Source organism: Embiotoca jacksoni, unplaced genomic scaffold (genome assembly GCF_022577435.1).
Source record: "Embiotoca jacksoni isolate LCO1_2020_lvr unplaced genomic scaffold, fEmbJac1.0.p SCAF_57, whole genome shotgun sequence".
Lineage (NCBI taxonomy): Eukaryota > Metazoa > Chordata > Actinopteri > Embiotocidae > Embiotoca > Embiotoca jacksoni.
In genome coordinates, this window is record NW_027185411.1 from 34611 (window position 1) to 56441 (window position 21831).

General features: G+C 46.6%; 1 protein-coding gene across 1 annotated transcript in view; it reads right to left on the reverse strand.

Moving 5' to 3' along the window:
- Nucleotides 1-21831, reverse strand: part of LOC138212548 (uncharacterized) — a 44591-nt gene that overhangs the window by 19768 nt on the left and 2992 nt on the right. Inside the window, exons 14-92 of the mRNA XM_069172978.1 lie at nucleotides 21386-21594; nucleotides 21223-21289; nucleotides 20870-20891; nucleotides 20748-20775; nucleotides 20558-20642; nucleotides 20278-20424; nucleotides 19982-20193; nucleotides 19776-19879; nucleotides 19560-19681; nucleotides 19288-19455; nucleotides 18881-19080; nucleotides 18677-18789; nucleotides 18382-18488; nucleotides 18066-18242; nucleotides 17562-17770; nucleotides 17399-17465; nucleotides 17046-17067; nucleotides 16924-16951; nucleotides 16734-16818; nucleotides 16454-16600; nucleotides 16158-16369; nucleotides 15952-16055; nucleotides 15736-15857; nucleotides 15464-15631; nucleotides 15057-15256; nucleotides 14853-14965; nucleotides 14558-14664; nucleotides 14242-14418; nucleotides 13738-13946; nucleotides 13575-13641; nucleotides 13222-13243; nucleotides 13100-13127; nucleotides 12910-12994; nucleotides 12630-12776; nucleotides 12334-12545; nucleotides 12128-12231; nucleotides 11912-12033; nucleotides 11640-11807; nucleotides 11233-11432; nucleotides 11029-11141; nucleotides 10734-10840; nucleotides 10418-10594; nucleotides 9914-10122; nucleotides 9723-9817; nucleotides 9276-9303; nucleotides 9086-9170; nucleotides 8806-8952; nucleotides 8510-8721; nucleotides 8304-8407; nucleotides 8088-8209; nucleotides 7816-7983; nucleotides 7409-7608; nucleotides 7205-7317; nucleotides 6910-7016; nucleotides 6594-6770; nucleotides 6090-6298; nucleotides 5927-5993; nucleotides 5574-5595; nucleotides 5452-5479; nucleotides 5262-5346; nucleotides 4982-5128; nucleotides 4686-4897; nucleotides 4480-4583; nucleotides 4264-4385; nucleotides 3992-4159; nucleotides 3585-3784; nucleotides 3381-3493; nucleotides 3086-3192; nucleotides 2770-2946; nucleotides 2266-2474; nucleotides 2103-2169; nucleotides 1750-1771; nucleotides 1628-1655; nucleotides 1438-1522; nucleotides 1167-1313; nucleotides 871-1082; nucleotides 665-768; nucleotides 449-570; nucleotides 177-344 (exon numbers count right to left, since the gene is read on the reverse strand). Of these exons, the coding sequence (XP_069029079.1) occupies nucleotides 177-344; nucleotides 449-570; nucleotides 665-768; nucleotides 871-1082; nucleotides 1167-1313; nucleotides 1438-1522; nucleotides 1628-1655; nucleotides 1750-1771; nucleotides 2103-2169; nucleotides 2266-2474; nucleotides 2770-2946; nucleotides 3086-3192; nucleotides 3381-3493; nucleotides 3585-3784; nucleotides 3992-4159; nucleotides 4264-4385; nucleotides 4480-4583; nucleotides 4686-4897; nucleotides 4982-5128; nucleotides 5262-5346; nucleotides 5452-5479; nucleotides 5574-5595; nucleotides 5927-5993; nucleotides 6090-6298; nucleotides 6594-6770; nucleotides 6910-7016; nucleotides 7205-7317; nucleotides 7409-7608; nucleotides 7816-7983; nucleotides 8088-8209; nucleotides 8304-8407; nucleotides 8510-8721; nucleotides 8806-8952; nucleotides 9086-9170; nucleotides 9276-9303; nucleotides 9723-9817; nucleotides 9914-10122; nucleotides 10418-10594; nucleotides 10734-10840; nucleotides 11029-11141; nucleotides 11233-11432; nucleotides 11640-11807; nucleotides 11912-12033; nucleotides 12128-12231; nucleotides 12334-12545; nucleotides 12630-12776; nucleotides 12910-12994; nucleotides 13100-13127; nucleotides 13222-13243; nucleotides 13575-13641; nucleotides 13738-13946; nucleotides 14242-14418; nucleotides 14558-14664; nucleotides 14853-14965; nucleotides 15057-15256; nucleotides 15464-15631; nucleotides 15736-15857; nucleotides 15952-16055; nucleotides 16158-16369; nucleotides 16454-16600; nucleotides 16734-16818; nucleotides 16924-16951; nucleotides 17046-17067; nucleotides 17399-17465; nucleotides 17562-17770; nucleotides 18066-18242; nucleotides 18382-18488; nucleotides 18677-18789; nucleotides 18881-19080; nucleotides 19288-19455; nucleotides 19560-19681; nucleotides 19776-19879; nucleotides 19982-20193; nucleotides 20278-20424; nucleotides 20558-20642; nucleotides 20748-20775; nucleotides 20870-20891; nucleotides 21223-21289; nucleotides 21386-21594 (9975 nt within the window). The remainder of the gene's footprint in view (nucleotides 1-176; nucleotides 345-448; nucleotides 571-664; nucleotides 769-870; nucleotides 1083-1166; nucleotides 1314-1437; nucleotides 1523-1627; nucleotides 1656-1749; nucleotides 1772-2102; nucleotides 2170-2265; nucleotides 2475-2769; nucleotides 2947-3085; nucleotides 3193-3380; nucleotides 3494-3584; nucleotides 3785-3991; nucleotides 4160-4263; nucleotides 4386-4479; nucleotides 4584-4685; nucleotides 4898-4981; nucleotides 5129-5261; nucleotides 5347-5451; nucleotides 5480-5573; nucleotides 5596-5926; nucleotides 5994-6089; nucleotides 6299-6593; nucleotides 6771-6909; nucleotides 7017-7204; nucleotides 7318-7408; nucleotides 7609-7815; nucleotides 7984-8087; nucleotides 8210-8303; nucleotides 8408-8509; nucleotides 8722-8805; nucleotides 8953-9085; nucleotides 9171-9275; nucleotides 9304-9722; nucleotides 9818-9913; nucleotides 10123-10417; nucleotides 10595-10733; nucleotides 10841-11028; nucleotides 11142-11232; nucleotides 11433-11639; nucleotides 11808-11911; nucleotides 12034-12127; nucleotides 12232-12333; nucleotides 12546-12629; nucleotides 12777-12909; nucleotides 12995-13099; nucleotides 13128-13221; nucleotides 13244-13574; nucleotides 13642-13737; nucleotides 13947-14241; nucleotides 14419-14557; nucleotides 14665-14852; nucleotides 14966-15056; nucleotides 15257-15463; nucleotides 15632-15735; nucleotides 15858-15951; nucleotides 16056-16157; nucleotides 16370-16453; nucleotides 16601-16733; nucleotides 16819-16923; nucleotides 16952-17045; nucleotides 17068-17398; nucleotides 17466-17561; nucleotides 17771-18065; nucleotides 18243-18381; nucleotides 18489-18676; nucleotides 18790-18880; nucleotides 19081-19287; nucleotides 19456-19559; nucleotides 19682-19775; nucleotides 19880-19981; nucleotides 20194-20277; nucleotides 20425-20557; nucleotides 20643-20747; nucleotides 20776-20869; nucleotides 20892-21222; nucleotides 21290-21385; nucleotides 21595-21831) is intronic.

Genomic DNA, 21831 nt, shown 5'->3' on the forward strand with positions numbered 1-21831 from the left:
ACCACAAGGTTCACATGTTGCAAATACGTCGCACAAGATGCCGGAAAGGATGCCATGAAGTACTTGATATTAATGATTCCCCTACAACTGATGTGGAGGTTTAGATTCATGTCTGAGTACTGACAATGCTCGGTTATAAGAGCCGGACTGTCCCACAACTTCAAGGAGTAGCCTACCTCTTCAGTTGCTGTCAGCTGTGTCAAGAATTCATCAACATTTTCCAGAGCGTCGCCCTCCTCGAGTCGCTCAAAAACACGATCGATTAGTTCTGTGTCATTCGAGGCCCCCGAGCTCAGTATCGACTGTGCCACCTGAGAAGGATTGAGCAATGGCAAGGAATCGGCCTGCAAGAGGGAATCAATACGGAGTCAAACATCAGTAATTGCAAAGCCATGAGCGAAAGATTTCAATTTTGGAGAAGATTTCTACGACTGCAGTTGCCACTCACGATGGAGAAGTTGGGATTGAGGGCTTGCAAATCCTCCAAGGTGGCAAAATTGGAGAAGTTGCCAAGGTTTACCCGCAGCCACTCTTCACTACGACCTGTGAAAGCTGAGACGCAGCCAGGATCTGCAAAAGACAAGGAAACAAAGAACATTGGCAGGGTAGGACCATGACATGTTACCGAGACATTGCCAAATTGAGCCCGAGTGCCTGTCTCTACCTGATGTGTCATTTCTTGACAGGAATGGTCTGATGAAATGAGTGAAGACTGCATGCTGTCTGTCACGGTCCATGGATGCCCTTTGGCTGCTGAGTGCCTGAATGCTAACATTGGAGAGAAGGCCTTTAACACCTGCACAACTAGAAAACGGCAGCTTTCTCTGCAATCGTGTTGACAGTGGAGAAACATATGGCATATTTGCTTACACAGTGCGGTACGTCACGCAGCTGAAGTTGTTGGAGCTCAGGCAGAATAGGAAGTTGGAGGATGGAGAGGCCAGAAACGGTCGGATCTTATTCCGGAACCATCTGTCGACAAAATTCTTGTCCTGCAGTTGTGCCTGGGTGAAGTTGGCAATTCTCACCTCTCCAAGAGCCTCGAGAGCATGTGCCAAGTTTGGCTTGCTGTTGTTGGGGGCCTAGAATCGGAAAAAGCGTTTCGGTTGGACACAAACTTCCCGCGGGGAAAAACTATCGTCGTGAAATTGTGGGACTGAATTTACCATGGTAGCGAATGTCTCAAGAGCCTGGTCCAGCGCAGGAGAAACTTTTTGGAAGAAAAGCTTCCAGACTTCTACCGGGTACACCCTTTGGCTTTCCAGTGAGCATTTCATCAGTGTGACCAAGCTGCTGGCATCGAGATGTGTAGCCTTGGGAAAACAAAGATGACCAGAAGTACGGTCAATCACTCCGAACTTAAAGATATTTGCCTCAGGATCTTAATGCAGACTCATTTTTGGGGGGGGATTTACAGCTTGCATAAAACAATCTTACCGAGGAACAGGCGTGTTCAGTGATGGTAAAAGTGCACGGGCCGGTAGACGAATTGCCAGTTGACAAGGTTCCATCAAGTCGGGATCTGAAGAAAAGAATTAAACAGAAATCCATTGTCATCTTGGCAACGTTGCGTAAAAGAACTTTACCAATGCAAACGCAGCACCAGACAAAACAGCAATCCACCCACCTATTGACTGCAGCACAGATGAGGTCCGCTGAGAAAAAGACAACATTCACGTGTCAGACATTGGTACTTGAGAAGGTGATTGTGTCATCAAAGGTGAAATGTCTGGTATTTTGAAGACTTACCATCAACTGGGGTCTGCTTGCACTGGAGACAGATAAAATGTAATTGTTAGTCGAGTGGGAAAAGCTACTTCAGCTTCAAACACCTTGACCTGACCTCTATTTTCCAGTCACAGTGCCAAACCTGTGTCATGTAAATAGCAATCAAATGTTGAATAATTCATACAATACACCCATCGAATTCAACTTACCATGAAGGAAGCTGGTATTGAGCAACCTGTTGTAGGGAGAAATAAAATGAAGGCATGGCATTAATGAAGTTGCCATCACAGTGGTGGTATTGGGCTTTCTGCAAAAAGTTTCTCAGCAGAGTGTTTTTGCCACGTACGTGTGAAAGTGTCCTTGAGTGACTTTACGCTTGATCCCACGTCACGTGAAAGAACCAGTGGCAGGGATTTCAAACTTTGCCGAAGACCGGTGAGTCTGACAGAAGAAAACAGAAATTATTGTGACTTTTCTGGTGCCACAGTCTGACATCATGGACACTCAACATATGACTTCAGAAGTAGCGTGTCTTACATAGCTGCGTAGGAAGCACAGCTGATGTCCCTGGGGAGCACCCGCAAGCTGTCAGGCTGGAGGCTCGCTATCACAACAGTCAAATGGACCTGGAACCAAAGCTGAAAGTCTTCAGGCTCAAAGTCTTCAAATTCAGGAGCAAGGGCTGTCAAGGTGAGGTTCAAGATGGTCTTTCGTACACCTGGATTCTCGATGAAGGTGATGTTTCTCTGGAAGCAAAAGGATTCACGTTGCTGTTCAGGAGGACATTTTACCTTTCTCAAATCAACGTGAAAATGACACCACGCTGGATGGCACATCTTTGTATTTTCCTGCATCGGAGGCATGACTGAAGCCACCATTGGCAACAATTCAGTCAAGAAGCAGATCACAACTGCATCGCATTGATTCAAATCTTGGCTCCTTATTCGCTGCCGCAAAAAGCTCCTTGAGCAAGATGTACATGGCAGGTTTCTCAACCAACTTATTGGCAAATAACATGGCAACGTTATGCTAAGCATTCACCTGTTTGTTGATGCTTGTGAAGGCCTCGAAAAACTCATTTAGCTGCTCGTCATCATCGGACTCTGTCAAGCTTTTGAACACCACGGTTACAACGGTCTCATTCTCCAAAGCGCCACTGTCGGGGTCCAAGATCAGCTCAGCCTTTTGCTGTGGTGAGAGGGTGTCTACAACTTCCACCTGATGATGGGAACAAAGAGAACGTATCGATTCCTTTTCTTTTTGACTCAGCAAAAGCCGCCCGGTCTGTGGAGGTTCCAAGCCCTGAACGATGTGCTGTTTTTCTCAAGAAACATTGGTAGTGAGATGTACAACTTACCCCAGAGATGCCGAAGGCTTTGAGCTCAGAGTAGGTTACGTAGATGGAAAATGGACCCAAGTTTCTTTCGATCCATTCTGCATCACTCGGATTTCCCTGCCTGCAACCTGAGGCACATAGACGGGCATTGGCATACGTGCAATTTGGTGCGCATATTTTGTCAACGAAACAAATGCATCAGTTCCATGGCCTGTTTCCTTCTCATGGCAAGTTCAGCATCATATTTCACAATTTCAAGTCCACGGGCAGGTCCACACAAGCAACCACCTGCCGCAGTTAACTGCATTAGACCTACCTGACTCGTTGACCCCTCTGGTGGAATTTTTCAGGTACTCCAGCAGAACCCTTGTGTTTTCTTCTTGTCTGTGCGAGGGCGTCTCGGTGAAAACTTTGGCGATCCCACTCAGACTACAAAAGATGGAGCAGAACGTTCTTACACAGTCCCTCGTCAGCATGTTTGTACTTTGGTGTGAGATGTTGTTGTTTAAGAGTTACTCACATGACTTGGTATCTCGTGCAGGAGATGTTTGAGGTTGCATTCTTGAGCATCATTGGTGTGAAACTTGGGAGGACGGGCAGCAGTTTAACATGGAACCACTCGTCCAAGTCCTCTTCAGTGAAGGCCGGCAAATGGGGACTGATGATGGCGAAGGTCCTATTCATTACACGGTCTCTCACAACAGGTTGGAAATCTGGGACCTGTCAAATTAGGACACCAGAGGAGGTCAACACCACAAGGTTCACATGTTGCAAATACGTCGCACAAGATGCCGGAAAGGATGCCATGAAGTACTTGATATTAATGATTCCCCTACAACTGATGTGGAGGTTTAGATTCATGTCTGAGTACTGACAATGCTCGGTTATAAGAGCCGGACTGTCCCACAACTTCAAGGAGTAGCCTACCTCTTCAGTTGCTGTCAGCTGTGTCAAGAATTCATCAACATTTTCCAGAGCGTCGCCCTCCTCGAGTCGCTCAAAAACACGATCGATTAGTTCTGTGTCATTCGAGGCCCCCGAGCTCAGTATCGACTGTGCCACCTGAGAAGGATTGAGCAATGGCAAGGAATCGGCCTGCAAGAGGGAATCAATACGGAGTCAAACATCAGTAATTGCAAAGCCATGAGCGAAAGATTTCAATTTTGGAGAAGATTTCTACGACTGCAGTTGCCACTCACGATGGAGAAGTTGGGATTGAGGGCTTGCAAATCCTCCAAGGTGGCAAAATTGGAGAAGTTGCCAAGGTTTACCCGCAGCCACTCTTCACTACGACCTGTGAAAGCTGAGACGCAGCCAGGATCTGCAAAAGACAAGGAAACAAAGAACATTGGCAGGGTAGGACCATGACATGTTACCGAGACATTGCCAAATTGAGCCCGAGTGCCTGTCTCTACCTGATGTGTCATTTCTTGACAGGAATGGTCTGATGAAATGAGTGAAGACTGCATGCTGTCTGTCACGGTCCATGGATGCCCTTTGGCTGCTGAGTGCCTGAATGCTAACATTGGAGAGAAGGCCTTTAACACCTGCACAACTAGAAAACGGCAGCTTTCTCTGCAATCGTGTTGACAGTGGAGAAACATATGGCATATTTGCTTACACAGTGCGGTACGTCACGCAGCTGAAGTTGTTGGAGCTCAGGCAGAATAGGAAGTTGGAGGATGGAGAGGCCAGAAACGGTCGGATCTTATTCCGGAACCATCTGTCGACAAAATTCTTGTCCTGCAGTTGTGCCTGGGTGAAGTTGGCAATTCTCACCTCTCCAAGAGCCTCGAGAGCATGTGCCAAGTTTGGCTTGCTGTTGTTGGGGGCCTAGAATCGGAAAAAGCGTTTCGGTTGGACACAAACTTCCCGCGGGGAAAAACTATCGTCGTGAAATTGTGGGACTGAATTTACCATGGTAGCGAATGTCTCAAGAGCCTGGTCCAGCGCAGGAGAAACTTTTTGGAAGAAAAGCTTCCAGACTTCTACCGGGTACACCCTTTGGCTTTCCAGTGAGCATTTCATCAGTGTGACCAAGCTGCTGGCATCGAGATGTGTAGCCTTGGGAAAACAAAGATGACCAGAAGTACGGTCAATCACTCCGAACTTAAAGATATTTGCCTCAGGATCTTAATGTTTTAAAGGCAGACTCATTTTTGGGGGGGGATTTACAGCTTGCATAAAACAATCTTACCGAGGAACAGGCGTGTTCAGTGATGGTAAAAGTGCACGGGCCGGTAGACGAATTACCAGTTGACAAGGTTCCATCAAGTCGGGATCTGAAGAAAAGAATTAAACAGAAATCCATTGTCATCTTGGCAACGTTGCGTAAAAGAACTTTACCAATGCAAACGCAGCACCAGACAAAACAGCAATCCACCCACCTATTGACTGCAGCACAGATGAGGTCCGCTGAGAAAAAGACAACATTCACGTGTCAGACATTGGTACTTGAGAAGGTGATTGTGTCATCAAAGGTGAAATGTCTGGTATTTTGAAGACTTACCATCAACTGGGGTCTGCTTGCACTGGAGACAGATAAAATGTAATTGTTAGTCGAGTGGGAAAAGCTACTTCAGCTTCAAACACCTTGACCTGACCTCTATTTTCCAGTCACAGTGCCAAACCTGTGTCATGTAAATAGCAATCAAATGTTGAATAATTCATACAATACACCCATCGAATTCAACTTACCATGAAGGAATCTGGTATTGAGCAACCTGTTGTAGGGAGAAATAAAATGAAGGCATGGCATTAATGAAGTTGCCATCACAGTGGTGGTATTGGGCTTTCTGCAAAAAGTTTCTCAGCAGAGTGTTTTTGCCACGTACGTGTGAAAGTGTCCTTGAGTGACTTTACGCTTGATCCCACGTCACGTGAAAGAACCAGTGGCAGGGATTTCAAACTTTGCCGAAGACCGGTGAGTCTGACAGAAGAAAACAGAAATTATTGTGACTTTTCTGGTGCCACAGTCTGACATCATGGACACTCAACATATGACTTCAGAAGTAGCGTGTCTTACATAGCTGCGTAGGAAGCACAGCTGATGTCCCTGGGGAGCACCCGCAAGCTGTCAGGCTGGAGGCTCGCTATCACAACAGTCAAATGGACCTGGAACCAAAGCTGAAAGTCTTCAGGCTCAAAGTCTTCAAATTCAGGAGCAAGGGCTGTCAAGGTGAGGTTCAAGATGGTCTTTCGTACACCTGGATTCTCGATGAAGGTGATGTTTCTCTGGAAGCAAAAGGATTCACGTTGCTGTTCAGGAGGACATTTTACCTTTCTCAAATCAACGTGAAAATGACACCACGCTGGATGGCACATCTTTGTATTTTCCTGCATCGGAGGCATGACTGAAGCCACCATTGGCAACAATTCAGTCAAGAAGCAGATCACAACTGCATCGCATTGATTCAAATCTTGGCTCCTTATTCGCTGCCGCAAAAAGCTCCTTGAGCAAGATGTACATGGCAGGTTTCTCAACCAACTTATTGGCAAATAACATGGCAACGTTATGCTAAGCATTCACCTGTTTGTTGATGCTTGTGAAGGCCTCGAAAAACTCATTTAGCTGCTCGTCATCATCGGACTCTGTCAAGCTTTTGAACACCACGGTTACAACGGTCTCATTCTCCAAAGCGCCACTGTCGGGGTCCAAGATCAGCTCAGCCTTTTGCTGTGGTGAGAGGGTGTCTACAACTTCCACCTGATGATGGGAACAAAGAGAACGTATCGATTCCTTTTCTTTTTGACTCAGCAAAAGCCGCCCGGTCTGTGGAGGTTCCAAGCCCTGAACGATGTGCTGTTTTTCTCAAGAAACATTGGTAGTGAGATGTACAACTTACCCCAGAGATGCCGAAGGCTTTGAGCTCAGAGTAGGTTACGTAGATGGAAAATGGACCCAAGTTTCTTTCGATCCATTCTGCATCACTCGGATTTCCCTGCCTGCAACCTGAGGCACATAGACGGGCATTGGCATACGTGCAATTTGGTGCGCATATTTTGTCAACGAAACAAATGCATCAGTTCCATGGCCTGTTTCCTTCTCATGGCAAGTTCAGCATCATATTTCACAATTTCAAGTCCACGGGCAGGTCCACACAAGCAACCACCTGCCGCAGTTAACTGCATTAGACCTACCTGACTCGTTGACCCCTCTGGTGGAATTTTTCAGGTACTCCAGCAGAACCCTTGTGTTTTCTTCTTGTCTGTGCGAGGGCGTCTCGGTGAAAACTTTGGCGATCCCACTCAGACTACAAAAGATGGAGCAGAACGTTCTTACACAGTCCCTCGTCAGCATGTTTGTACTTTGGTGTGAGATGTTGTTGTTTAAGAGTTACTCACATGACTTGGTATCTCGTGCAGGAGATGTTTGAGGTTGCATTCTTGAGCATCATTGGTGTGAAACTTGGGAGGACGGGCAGCAGTTTAACATGGAACCACTCGTCCAAGTCCTCTTCAGTGAAGGCCGGCAAATGGGGACTGATGATGGCGAAGGTCCTATTCATTACACGGTCTCTCACAACAGGTTGGAAATCTGGGACCTGTCAAATTAGGACACCAGAGGAGGTCAACACCACAAGGTTCACATGTTGCAAATACGTCGCACAAGATGCCGGAAAGGATGCCATGAAGTACTTGATATTAATGATTCCCCTACAACTGATGTGGAGGTTTAGATTCATGTCTGAGTACTGACAATGCTCGGTTATAAGAGCCGGACTGTCCCACAACTTCAAGGAGTAGCCTACCTCTTCAGTTGCTGTCAGCTGTGTCAAGAATTCATCAACATTTTCCAGAGCGTCGCCCTCCTCGAGTCGCTCAAAAACACGATCGATTAGTTCTGTGTCATTCGAGGCCCCCGAGCTCAGTATCGACTGTGCCACCTGAGAAGGATTGAGCAATGGCAAGGAATCGGCCTGCAAGAGGGAATCAATACGGAGTCAAACATCAGTAATTGCAAAGCCATGAGCGAAAGATTTCAATTTTGGAGAAGATTTCTACGACTGCAGTTGCCACTCACGATGGAGAAGTTGGGATTGAGGGCTTGCAAATCCTCCAAGGTGGCAAAATTGGAGAAGTTGCCAAGGTTTACCCGCAGCCACTCTTCACTACGACCTGTGAAAGCTGAGACGCAGCCAGGATCTGCAAAAGACAAGGAAACAAAGAACATTGGCAGGGTAGGACCATGACATGTTACCGAGACATTGCCAAATTGAGCCCGAGTGCCTGTCTCTACCTGATGTGTCATTTCTTGACAGGAATGGTCTGATGAAATGAGTGAAGACTGCATGCTGTCTGTCACGGTCCATGGATGCCCTTTGGCTGCTGAGTGCCTGAATGCTAACATTGGAGAGAAGGCCTTTAACACCTGCACAACTAGAAAACGGCAGCTTTCTCTGCAATCGTGTTGACAGTGGAGAAACATATGGCATATTTGCTTACACAGTGCGGTACGTCACGCAGCTGAAGTTGTTGGAGCTCAGGCAGAATAGGAAGTTGGAGGATGGAGAGGCCAGAAACGGTCGGATCTTATTCCGGAACCATCTGTCGACAAAATTCTTGTCCTGCAGTTGTGCCTGGGTGAAGTTGGCAATTCTCACCTCTCCAAGAGCCTCGAGAGCATGTGCCAAGTTTGGCTTGCTGTTGTTGGGGGCCTAGAATCGGAAAAAGCGTTTCGGTTGGACACAAACTTCCCGCGGGGAAAAACTATCGTCGTGAAATTGTGGGACTGAATTTACCATGGTAGCGAATGTCTCAAGAGCCTGGTCCAGCGCAGGAGAAACTTTTTGGAAGAAAAGCTTCCAGACTTCTACCGGGTACACCCTTTGGCTTTCCAGTGAGCATTTCATCAGTGTGACCAAGCTGCTGGCATCGAGATGTGTAGCCTTGGGAAAACAAAGATGACCAGAAGTACGGTCAACCACTCCGAACTTAAAGATATTTGCCTCAGGATCTTAATGTTTTAAAGGCAGACTCATTTTTGGGGGGGGATTTACAGCTTGCATAAAACAATCTTACCGAGGAACAGGCGTGTTCAGTGATGGTAAAAGTGCACGGGCCGGTAGACGAATTGCCAGTTGACAAGGTTCCATCAAGTCGGGATCTGAAGAAAAGAATTAAACAGAAATCCATTGTCATCTTGGCAACGTTGCGTAAAAGAACTTTACCAATGCAAACGCAGCACCAGACAAAACAGCAATCCACCCACCTATTGACTGCAGCACAGATGAGGTCCGCTGAGAAAAAGACAACATTCACGTGTCAGACATTGGTACTTGAGAAGGTGATTGTGTCATCAAAGGTGAAATGTCTGGTATTTTGAAGACTTACCATCAACTGGGGTCTGCTTGCACTGGAGACAGATAAAATGTAATTGTTAGTCGAGTGGGAAAAGCTACTTCAGCTTCAAACACCTTGACCTGACCTCTATTTTCCAGTCACAGTGCCAAACCTGTGTCATGTAAATAGCAATCAAATGTTGAATAATTCATACAATACACCCATCGAATTCAACTTACCATGAAGGAATCTGGTATTGAGCAACCTGTTGTAGGGAGAAATAAAATGAAGGCATGGCATTAATGAAGTTGCCATCACAGTGGTGGTATTGGGCTTTCTGCAAAAAGTTTCTCAGCAGAGTGTTTTTGCCACGTACGTGTGAAAGTGTCCTTGAGTGACTTTACGCTTGATCTCACGTCACGTGAAAGAACCAGTGGCAGGGATTTCAAACTTTGCCGAAGACCGGTGAGTCTGACAGAAGAAAACAGAAATTATTGTGACTTTTCTGGTGCCACAGTCTGACATCATGGACACTCAACATATGACTTCAGAAGTAGCGTGTCTTACATAGCTGCGTAGGAAGCACAGCTGATGTCCCTGGGGAGCACCCGCAAGCTGTCAGGCTGGAGGCTCGCTATCACAACAGTCAAATGGACCTGGAACCAAAGCTGAAAGTCTTCAGGCTCAAAGTCTTCAAATTCAGGAGCAAGGGCTGTCAAGGTGAGGTTCAAGATGGTCTTTCGTACACCTGGATTCTCGATGAAGGTGATGTTTCTCTGGAAGCAAAAGGATTCACGTTGCTGTTCAGGAGGACATTTTACCTTTCTCAAATCAACGTGAAAATGACACCACGCTGGATGGCACATCTTTGTATTTTCCTGCATCGGAGGCATGACTGAAGCCACCATTGGCAACAATTCAGTCAAGAAGCAGATCACAACTGCATCGCATTGATTCAAATCTTGGCTCCTTATTCGCTGCCGCAAAAAGCTCCTTGAGCAAGATGTACATGGCAGGTTTCTCAACCAACTTATTGGCAAATAACATGGCAACGTTATGCTAAGCATTCACCTGTTTGTTGATGCTTGTGAAGGCCTCGAAAAACTCATTTAGCTGCTCGTCATCATCGGACTCTGTCAAGCTTTTGAACACCACGGTTACAACGGTCTCATTCTCCAAAGCGCCACTGTCGGGGTCCAAGATCAGCTCAGCCTTTTGCTGTGGTGAGAGGGTGTCTACAACTTCCACCTGATGATGGGAACAAAGAGAACGTATCGATTCCTTTTCTTTTTGACTCAGCAAAAGCCGCCCGGTCTGTGGAGGTTCCAAGCCCTGAACGATGTGCTGTTTTTCTCAAGAAACATTGGTAGTGAGATGTACAACTTACCCCAGAGATGCCGAAGGCTTTGAGCTCAGAGTAGGTTACGTAGATGGAAAATGGACCCAAGTTTCTTTCGATCCATTCTGCATCACTCGGATTTCCCTGCCTGCAACCTGAGGCACATAGACGGGCATTGGCATACGTGCAATTTGGTGCGCATATTTTGTCAACGAAACAAATGCATCAGTTCCATGGCCTGTTTCCTTCTCATGGCAAGTTCAGCATCATATTTCACAATTTCAAGTCCACGGGCAGGTCCACACAAGCAACCACCTGCCGCAGTTAACTGCATTAGACCTACCTGACTCGTTGACCCCTCTGGTGGAATTTTTCAGGTACTCCAGCAGAACCCTTGTGTTTTCTTCTTGTCTGTGCGAGGGCGTCTCGGTGAAAACTTTGGCGATCCCACTCAGACTACAAAAGATGGAGCAGAACGTTCTTACACAGTCCCTCGTCAGCATGTTTGTACTTTGGTGTGAGATGTTGTTGTTTAAGAGTTACTCACATGACTTGGTATCTCGTGCAGGAGATGTTTGAGGTTGCATTCTTGAGCATCATTGGTGTGAAACTTGGGAGGACGGGCAGCAGTTTAACATGGAACCACTCGTCCAAGTCCTCTTCAGTGAAGGCCGGCAAATGGGGACTGATGATGGCGAAGGTCCTATTCATTACACGGTCTCTCACAACAGGTTGGAAATCTGGGACCTGTCAAATTAGGACACCAGAGGAGGTCAACACCACAAGGTTCACATGTTGCAAATACGTCGCACAAGATGCCGGAAAGGATGCCATGAAGTACTTGATATTAATGATTCCCCTACAACTGATGTGGAGGTTTAGATTCATGTCTGAGTACTGACAATGCTCGGTTATAAGAGCCGGACTGTCCCACAACTTCAAGGAGTAGCCTACCTCTTCAGTTGCTGTCAGCTGTGTCAAGAATTCATCAACATTTTCCAGAGCGTCGCCCTCCTCGAGTCGCTCAAAAACACGATCGATTAGTTCTGTGTCATTCGAGGCCCCCGAGCTCAGTATCGACTGTGCCACCTGAGAAGGATTGAGCAATGGCAAGGAATCGGCCTGCAAGAGGGAATCAATACGGAGTCAAACATCAGTAATTGCAAAGCCATGAGCGAAAGATTTCAATTTTGGAGAAGATTTCTACGACTGCAGTTGCCACTCACGATGGAGAAGTTGGGATTGAGGGCTTGCAAATCCTCCAAGGTGGCAAAATTGGAGAAGTTGCCAAGGTTTACCCGCAGCCACTCTTCACTACGACCTGTGAAAGCTGAGACGCAGCCAGGATCTGCAAAAGACAAGGAAACAAAGAACATTGGCAGGGTAGGACCATGACATGTTACCGAGACATTGCCAAATTGAGCCCGAGTGCCTGTCTCTACCTGATGTGTCATTTCTTGACAGGAATGGTCTGATGAAATGAGTGAAGACTGCATGCTGTCTGTCACGGTCCATGGATGCCCTTTGGCTGCTGAGTGCCTGAATGCTAACATTGGAGAGAAGGCCTTTAACACCTGCACAACTAGAAAACGGCAGCTTTCTCTGCAATCGTGTTGACAGTGGAGAAACATATGGCATATTTGCTTACACAGTGCGGTACGTCACGCAGCTGAAGTTGTTGGAGCTCAGGCAGAATAGGAAGTTGGAGGATGGAGAGGCCAGAAACGGTCGGATCTTATTCCGGAACCATCTGTCGACAAAATTCTTGTCCTGCAGTTGTGCCTGGGTGAAGTTGGCAATTCTCACCTCTCCAAGAGCCTCGAGAGCATGTGCCAAGTTTGGCTTGCTGTTGTTGGGGGCCTAGAATCGGAAAAAGCGTTTCGGTTGGACACAAACTTCCCGCGGGGAAAAACTATCGTCGTGAAATTGTGGGACTGAATTTACCATGGTAGCGAATGTCTCAAGAGCCTGGTCCAGCGCAGGAGAAACTTTTTGGAAGAAAAGCTTCCAGACTTCTACCGGGTACACCCTTTGGCTTTCCAGTGAGCATTTCATCAGTGTGACCAAGCTGCTGGCATCGAGATGTGTAGCCTTGGGAAAACAAAGATGACCAGAAGTACGGTCAACCACTCCGAACTTAAAGATATTTGCCTCAGGATCTTAATGTTTTAAAGGCAGACTCATTTTTGGGGGGGGATTTACAGCTTGCATAAAACAATCTTACCGAGGAACAGGCGTGTTCAGTGATGGTAAAAGTGCACGGGCCGGTAGACGAATTGCCAGTTGACAAGGTTCCATCAAGTCGGGATCTGAAGAAAAGAATTAAACAGAAATCCATTGTCATCTTGGCAACGTTGCGTAAAAGAACTTTACCAATGCAAACGCAGCACCAGACAAAACAGCAATCCACCCACCTATTGACTGCAGCACAGATGAGGTCCGCTGAGAAAAAGACAACATTCACGTGTCAGACATTGGTACTTGAGAAGGTGATTGTGTCATCAAAGGTGAAATGTCTGGTATTTTGAAGACTTACCATCAACTGGGGTCTGCTTGCACTGGAGACAGATAAAATGTAATTGTTAGTCGAGTGGGAAAAGCTACTTCAGCTTCAAACACCTTGACCTGACCTCTATTTTCCAGTCACAGTGCCAAACCTGTGTCATGTAAATAGCAATCAAATGTTGAATAATTCATACAATACACCCATCGAATTCAACTTACCATGAAGGAAGCTGGTATTGAGCAACCTGTTGTAGGGAGAAATAAAATGAAGGCATGGCATTAATGAAGTTGCCATCACAGTGGTGGTATTGGGCTTTCTGCAAAAAGTTTCTCAGCAGAGTGTTTTTGCCACGTACGTGTGAAAGTGTCCTTGAGTGACTTTACGCTTGATCCCACGTCACGTGAAAGAACCAGTGGCAGGGATTTCAAACTTTGCCGAAGACCGGTGAGTCTGACAGAAGAAAACAGAAATTATTGTGACTTTTCTGGTGCCACAGTCTGACATCATGGACACTCAACATATGACTTCAGAAGTAGCGTGTCTTACATAGCTGCGTAGGAAGCACAGCTGATGTCCCTGGGGAGCACCCGCAAGCTGTCAGGCTGGAGGCTCGCTATCACAACAGTCAAATGGACCTGGAACCAAAGCTGAAAGTCTTCAGGCTCAAAGTCTTCAAATTCAGGAGCAAGGGCTGTCAAGGTGAGGTTCAAGATGGTCTTTCGTACACCTGGATTCTCGATGAAGGTGATGTTTCTCTGGAAGCAAAAGGATTCACGTTGCTGTTCAGGAGGACATTTTACCTTTCTCAAATCAACGTGAAAATGACACCACGCTGGATGGCACATCTTTGTATTTTCCTGCATCGGAGGCATGACTGAAGCCACCATTGGCAACAATTCAGTCAAGAAGCAGATCACAACTGCATCGCATTGATTCAAATCTTGGCTCCTTATTCGCTGCCGCAAAAAGCTCCTTGAGCAAGATGTACATGGCAGGTTTCTCAACCAACTTATTGGCAAATAACATGGCAACGTTATGCTAAGCATTCACCTGTTTGTTGATGCTTGTGAAGGCCTCGAAAAACTCATTTAGCTGCTCGTCATCATCGGACTCTGTCAAGCTTTTGAACACCACGGTTACAACGGTCTCATTCTCCAAAGCGCCACTGTCGGGGTCCAAGATCAGCTCAGCCTTTTGCTGTGGTGAGAGGGTGTCTACAACTTCCACCTGATGATGGGAACAAAGAGAACGTATCGATTCCTTTTCTTTTTGACTCAGCAAAAGCCGCCCGGTCTGTGGAGGTTCCAAGCCCTGAACGATGTGCTGTTTTTCTCAAGAAACATTGGTAGTGAGATGTACAACTTACCCCAGAGATGCCGAAGGCTTTGAGCTCAGAGTAGGTTACGTAGATGGAAAATGGACCCAAGTTTCTTTCGATCCATTCTGCATCACTCGGATTTCCCTGCCTGCAACCTGAGGCACATAGACGGGCATTGGCATACGTGCAATTTGGTGCGCATATTTTGTCAACGAAACAAATGCATCAGTTCCATGGCCTGTTTCCTTCTCATGGCAAGTTCAGCATCATATTTCACAATTTCAAGTCCACGGGCAGGTCCACACAAGCAACCACCTGCCGCAGTTAACTGCATTAGACCTACCTGACTCGTTGACCCCTCTGGTGGAATTTTTCAGGTACTCCAGCAGAACCCTTGTGTTTTCTTCTTGTCTGTGCGAGGGCGTCTCGGTGAAAACTTTGGCGATCCCACTCAGACTACAAAAGATGGAGCAGAACGTTCTTACACAGTCCCTCGTCAGCATGTTTGTACTTTGGTGTGAGATGTTGTTGTTTAAGAGTTACTCACATGACTTGGTATCTCGTGCAGGAGATGTTTGAGGTTGCATTCTTGAGCATCATTGGTGTGAAACTTGGGAGGACGGGCAGCAGTTTAACATGGAACCACTCGTCCAAGTCCTCTTCAGTGAAGGCCGGCAAATGGGGACTGATGATGGCGAAGGTCCTATTCATTACACGGTCTCTCACAACAGGTTGGAAATCTGGGACCTGTCAAATTAGGACACCAGAGGAGGTCAACACCACAAGGTTCACATGTTGCAAATACGTCGCACAAGATGCCGGAAAGGATGCCATGAAGTACTTGATATTAATGATTCCCCTACAACTGATGTGGAGGTTTAGATTCATGTCTGAGTACTGACAATGCTCGGTTATAAGAGCCGGACTGTCCCACAACTTCAAGGAGTAGCCTACCTCTTCAGTTGCTGTCAGCTGTGTCAAGAATTCATCAACATTTTCCAGAGCGTCGCCCTCCTCGAGTCGCTCAAAAACACGATCGATTAGTTCTGTGTCATTCGAGGCCCCCGAGCTCAGTATCGACTGTGCCACCTGAGAAGGATTGAGCAATGGCAAGGAATCGGCCTGCAAGAGGGAATCAATACGGAGTCAAACATCAGTAATTGCAAAGCCATGAGCGAAAGATTTCAATTTTGGAGAAGATTTCTACGACTGCAGTTGCCACTCACGATGGAGAAGTTGGGATTGAGGGCTTGCAAATCCTCCAAGGTGGCAAAATTGGAGAAGTTGCCAAGGTTTACCCGCAGCCACTCTTCACTACGACCTGTGAAAGCTGAGACGCAGCCAGGATCTGCAAAAGACAAGGAAACAAAGAACATTGGCAGGGTAGGACCATGACATGTTACCGAGACATTGCCAAATTGAGCCCGAGTGCCTGTCTCTACCTGATGTGTCATTTCTTGACAGGAATGGTCTGATGAAATGAGTGAAGACTGCATGCTGTCTGTCACGGTCCATGGATGCCCTTTGGCTGCTGAGTGCCTGAATGCTAACATTGGAGAGAAGGCCTTTAACACCTGCACAACTAGAAAACGGCAGCTTTCTCTGCAATCGTGTTGACAGTGGAGAAACATATGGCATATTTGCTTACACAGTGCGGTACGTCACGCAGCTGAAGTTGTTGGAGCTCAGGCAGAATAGGAAGTTGGAGGATGGAGAGGCCAGAAACGGTCGGATCTTATTCCGGAACCATCTGTCGACAAAATTCTTGTCCTGCAGTTGTGCCTGGGTGAAGTTGGCAATTCTCACCTCTCCAAGAGCCTCGAGAGCATGTGCCAAGTTTGGCTTGCTGTTGTTGGGGGCCTAGAATCGGAAAAAGCGTTTCGGTTGGACACAAACTTCCCGCGGGGAAAAACTATCGTCGTGAAATTGTGGGACTGAATTTACCATGGTAGCGAATGTCTCAAGAGCCTGGTCCAGCGCAGGAGAAACTTTTTGGAAGAAAAGCTTCCAGACTTCTACCGGGTACACCCTTTGGCTTTCCAGTGAGCATTTCATCAGTGTGACCAAGCTGCTGGCATCGAGATGTGTAGCCTTGGGAAAACAAAGATGACCAGAAGTACGGTCAACCACTCCGAACTTAAAGATATTTGCCTCAGGATCTTAATGTTTTAAAGGCAGACTCATTTTTGGGGGGGGATTTACAGCTTGCATAAAACAATCTTACCGAGGAACAGGCGTGTTCAGTGATGGTAAAAGTGCACGGGCCGGTAGACGAATTGCCAGTTGACAAGGTTCCATCAAGTCGGGATCTGAAGAAAAGAATTAAACAGAAATCCATTGTCATCTTGGCAACGTTGCGTAAAAGAACTTTACCAATGCAAACGCAGCACCAGACAAAACAGCAATCCACCCACCTATTGACTGCAGCACAGATGAGGTCCGCTGAGAAAAAGACAACATTCACGTGTCAGACATTGGTACTTGAGAAGGTGATTGTGTCATCAAAGGTGAAATGTCTGGTATTTTGAAGACTTACCATCAACTGGGGTCTGCTTGCACTGGAGACAGATAAAATGTAATTGTTAGTCGAGTGGGAAAAGCTACTTCAGCTTCAAACACCTTGACCTGACCTCTATTTTCCAGTCACAGTGCCAAACCTGTGTCATGTAAATAGCAATCAAATGTTGAATAATTCATACAATACACCCATCGAATTCAACTTACCATGAAGGAAGCTGGTATTGAGCAACCTGTTGTAGGGAGAAATAAAATGAAGGCATGGCATTAATGAAGTTGCCATCACAGTGGTGGTATTGGGCTTTCTGCAAAAAGTTTCTCAGCAGAGTGTTTTTGCCACGTACGTGTGAAAGTGTCCTTGAGTGACTTTACGCTTGATCCCACGTCACGTGAAAGAACCAGTGGCAGGGATTTCAAACTTTGCCGAAGACCGGTGAGTCTGACAGAAGAAAACAGAAATTATTGTGACTTTTCTGGTGCCACAGTCTGACATCATGGACACTCAACATATGACTTCAGAAGTAGCGTGTCTTACATAGCTGCGTAGGAAGCACAGCTGATGTCCCTGGGGAGCACCCGCAAGCTGTCAGGCTGGAGGCTCGCTATCACAACAGTCAAATGGACCTGGAACCAAAGCTGAAAGTCTTCAGGCTCAAAGTCTTCAAATTCAGGAGCAAGGGCTGTCAAGGTGAGGTTCAAGATGGTCTTTCGTACACCTGGATTCTCGATGAAGGTGATGTTTCTCTGGAAGCAAAAGGATTCACGTTGCTGTTCAGGAGGACATTTTACCTTTCTCAAATCAACGTGAAAATGACACCACGCTGGATGGCACATCTTTGTATTTTCCTGCATCGGAGGCATGACTGAAGCCACCATTGGCAACAATTCAGTCAAGAAGCAGATCACAACTGCATCGCATTGATTCAAATCTTGGCTCCTTATTCGCTGCCGCAAAAAGCTCCTTGAGCAAGATGTACATGGCAGGTTTCTCAACCAACTTATTGGCAAATAACATGGCAACGTTATGCTAAGCATTCACCTGTTTGTTGATGCTTGTGAAGGCCTCGAAAAACTCATTTAGCTGCTCGTCATCATCGGACTCTGTCAAGCTTTTGAACACCACGGTTACAACGGTCTCATTCTCCAAAGCGCCACTGTCGGGGTCCAAGATCAGCTCAGCCTTTTGCTGTGGTGAGAGGGTGTCTACAACTTCCACCTGATGATGGGAACAAAGAGAACGTATCGATTCCTTTTCTTTTTGACTCAGCAAAAGCCGCCCGGTCTGTGGAGGTTCCAAGCCCTGAACGATGTGCTGTTTTTCTCAAGAAACATTGGTAGTGAGATGTACAACTTACCCCAGAGATGCCGAAGGCTTTGAGCTCAGAGTAGGTTACGTAGATGGAAAATGGACCCAAGTTTCTTTCGATCCATTCTGCATCACTCGGATTTCCCTGCCTGCAACCTGAGGCACATAGACGGGCATTGGCATACGTGCAATTTGGTGCGCATATTTTGTCAACGAAACAAATGCATCAGTTCCATGGCCTGTTTCCTTCTCATGGCAAGTTCAGCATCATATTTCACAATTTCAAGTCCACGGGCAGGTCCACACAAGCAACCACCTGCCGCAGTTAACTGCATTAGACCTACCTGACTCGTTGACCCCTCTGGTGGAATTTTTCAGGTACTCCAGCAGAACCCTTGTGTTTTCTTCTTGTCTGTGCGAGGGCGTCTCGGTGAAAACTTTGGCGATCCCACTCAGACTACAAAAGATGGAGCAGAACGTTCTTACACAGTCCCTCGTCAGCATGTTTGTACTTTGGTGTGAGATGTTGTTGTTTAAGAGTTACTCACATGACTTGGTATCTCGTGCAGGAGATGTTTGAGGTTGCATTCTTGAGCATCATTGGTGTGAAACTTGGGAGGACGGGCAGCAGTTTAACATGGAACCACTCGTCCAAGTCCTCTTCAGTGAAGGCCGGCAAATGGGGACTGATGATGGCGAAGGTCCTATTCATTACACGGTCTCTCACAACAGGTTGGAAATCTGGGACCTGTCAAATTAGGACACCAGAGGAGGTCAACACCACAAGGTTCACATGTTGCAAATACGTCGCACAAGATGCCGGAAAGGATGCCATGAAGTACTTGATATTAATGATTCCCCTACAACTGATGTGGAGGTTTAGATTCATGTCTGAGTACTGACAATGCTCGGTTATAAGAGCCGGACTGTCCCACAACTTCAAGGAGTAGCCTACCTCTTCAGTTGCTGTCAGCTGTGTCAAGAATTCATCAACATTTTCCAGAGCGTCGCCCTCCTCGAGTCGCTCAAAAACACGATCGATTAGTTCTGTGTCATTCGAGGCCCCCGAGCTCAGTATCGACTGTGCCACCTGAGAAGGATTGAGCAATGGCAAGGAATCGGCCTGCAAGAGGGAATCAATACGGAGTCAAACATCAGTAATTGCAAAGCCATGAGCGAAAGATTTCAATTTTGGAGAAGATTTCTACGACTGCAGTTGCCACTCACGATGGAGAAGTTGGGATTGAGGGCTTGCAAATCCTCCAAGGTGGCAAAATTGGAGAAGTTGCCAAGGTTTACCCGCAGCCACTCTTCACTACGACCTGTGAAAGCTGAGACGCAGCCAGGATCTGCAAAAGACAAGGAAACAAAGAACATTGGCAGGGTAGGACCATGACATGTTACCGAGACATTGCCAAATTGAGCCCGAGTGCCTGTCTCTACCTGATGTGTCATTTCTTGACAGGAATGGTCTGATGAAATGAGTGAAGACTGCATGCTGTCTGTCACGGTCCATGGATGCCCTTTGGCTGCTGAGTGCCTGAATGCTAACATTGGAGAGAAGGCCTTTAACACCTGCACAACTAGAAAACGGCAGCTTTCTCTGCAATCGTGTTGACAGTGGAGAAACATATGGCATATTTGCTTACACAGTGCGGTACGTCACGCAGCTGAAGTTGTTGGAGCTCAGGCAGAATAGGAAGTTGGAGGATGGAGAGGCCAGAAACGGTCGGATCTTATTCCGGAACCATCTGTCGACAAAATTCTTGTCCTGCAGTTGTGCCTGGGTGAAGTTGGCAATTCTCACCTCTCCAAGAGCCTCGAGAGCATGTGCCAAGTTTGGCTTGCTGTTGTTGGGGGCCTAGAATCGGAAAAAGCGTTTCGGTTGGACACAAACTTCCCGCGGGGAAAAACTATCGTCGTGAAATTGTGGGACTGAATTTACCATGGTAGCGAATGTCTCAAGAGCCTGGTCCAGCGCAGGAGAAACTTTTTGGAAGAAAAGCTTCCAGACTTCTACCGGGTACACCCTTTGGCTTTCCAGTGAGCATTTCATCAGTGTGACCAAGCTGCTGGCATCGAGATGTGTAGCCTTGGGAAAACAAAGATGACCAGAAGTACGGTCAACCACTCCGAACTTAAAGATATTTGCCTCAGGATCTTAATGTTTTAAAGGCAGACTCATTTTTGGGGGGGGATTTACAGCTTGCATAAAACAATCTTACCGAGGAACAGGCGTGTTCAGTGATGGTAAAAGTGCACGGGCCGGTAGACGAATTGCCAGTTGACAAGGTTCCATCAAGTCGGGATCTGAAGAAAAGAATTAAACAGAAATCCATTGTCATCTTGGCAACGTTGCGTAAAAGAACTTTACCAATGCAAACGCAGCACCAGACAAAACAGCAATCCACCCACCTATTGACTGCAGCACAGATGAGGTCCGCTGAGAAAAAGACAACATTCACGTGTCAGACATTGGTACTTGAGAAGGTGATTGTGTCATCAAAGGTGAAATGTCTGGTATTTTGAAGACTTACCATCAACTGGGGTCTGCTTGCACTGGAGACAGATAAAATGTAATTGTTAGTCGAGTGGGAAAAGCTACTTCAGCTTCAAACACCTTGACCTGACCTCTATTTTCCAGTCACAGTGCCAAACCTGTGTCATGTAAATAGCAATCAAATGTTGAATAATTCATACAATACACCCATCGAATTCAACTTACCATGAAGGAAGCTGGTATTGAGCAACCTGTTGTAGGGAGAAATAAAATGAAGGCATGGCATTAATGAAGTTGCCATCACAGTGGTGGTATTGGGCTTTCTGCAAAAAGTTTCTCAGCAGAGTGTTTTTGCCACGTACGTGTGAAAGTGTCCTTGAGTGACTTTACGCTTGATCCCACGTCACGTGAAAGAACCAGTGGCAGGGATTTCAAACTTTGCCGAAGACCGGTGAGTCTGACAGAAGAAAACAGAAATTATTGTGACTTTTCTGGTGCCACAGTCTGACATCATGGACACTCAACATATGACTTCAGAAGTAGCGTGTCTTACATAGCTGCGTAGGAAGCACAGCTGATGTCCCTGGGGAGCACCCGCAAGCTGTCAGGCTGGAGGCTCGCTATCACAACAGTCAAATGGACCTGGAACCAAAGCTGAAAGTCTTCAGGCTCAAAGTCTTCAAATTCAGGAGCAAGGGCTGTCAAGGTGAGGTTCAAGATGGTCTTTCGTACACCTGGATTCTCGATGAAGGTGATGTTTCTCTGGAAGCAAAAGGATTCACGTTGCTGTTCAGGAGGACATTTTACCTTTCTCAAATCAACGTGAAAATGACACCACGCTGGATGGCACATCTTTGTATTTTCCTGCATCGGAGGCATGACTGAAGCCACCATTGGCAACAATTCAGTCAAGAAGCAGATCACAACTGCATCGCATTGATTCAAATCTTGGCTCCTTATTCGCTGCCGCAAAAAGCTCCTTGAGCAAGATGTACATGG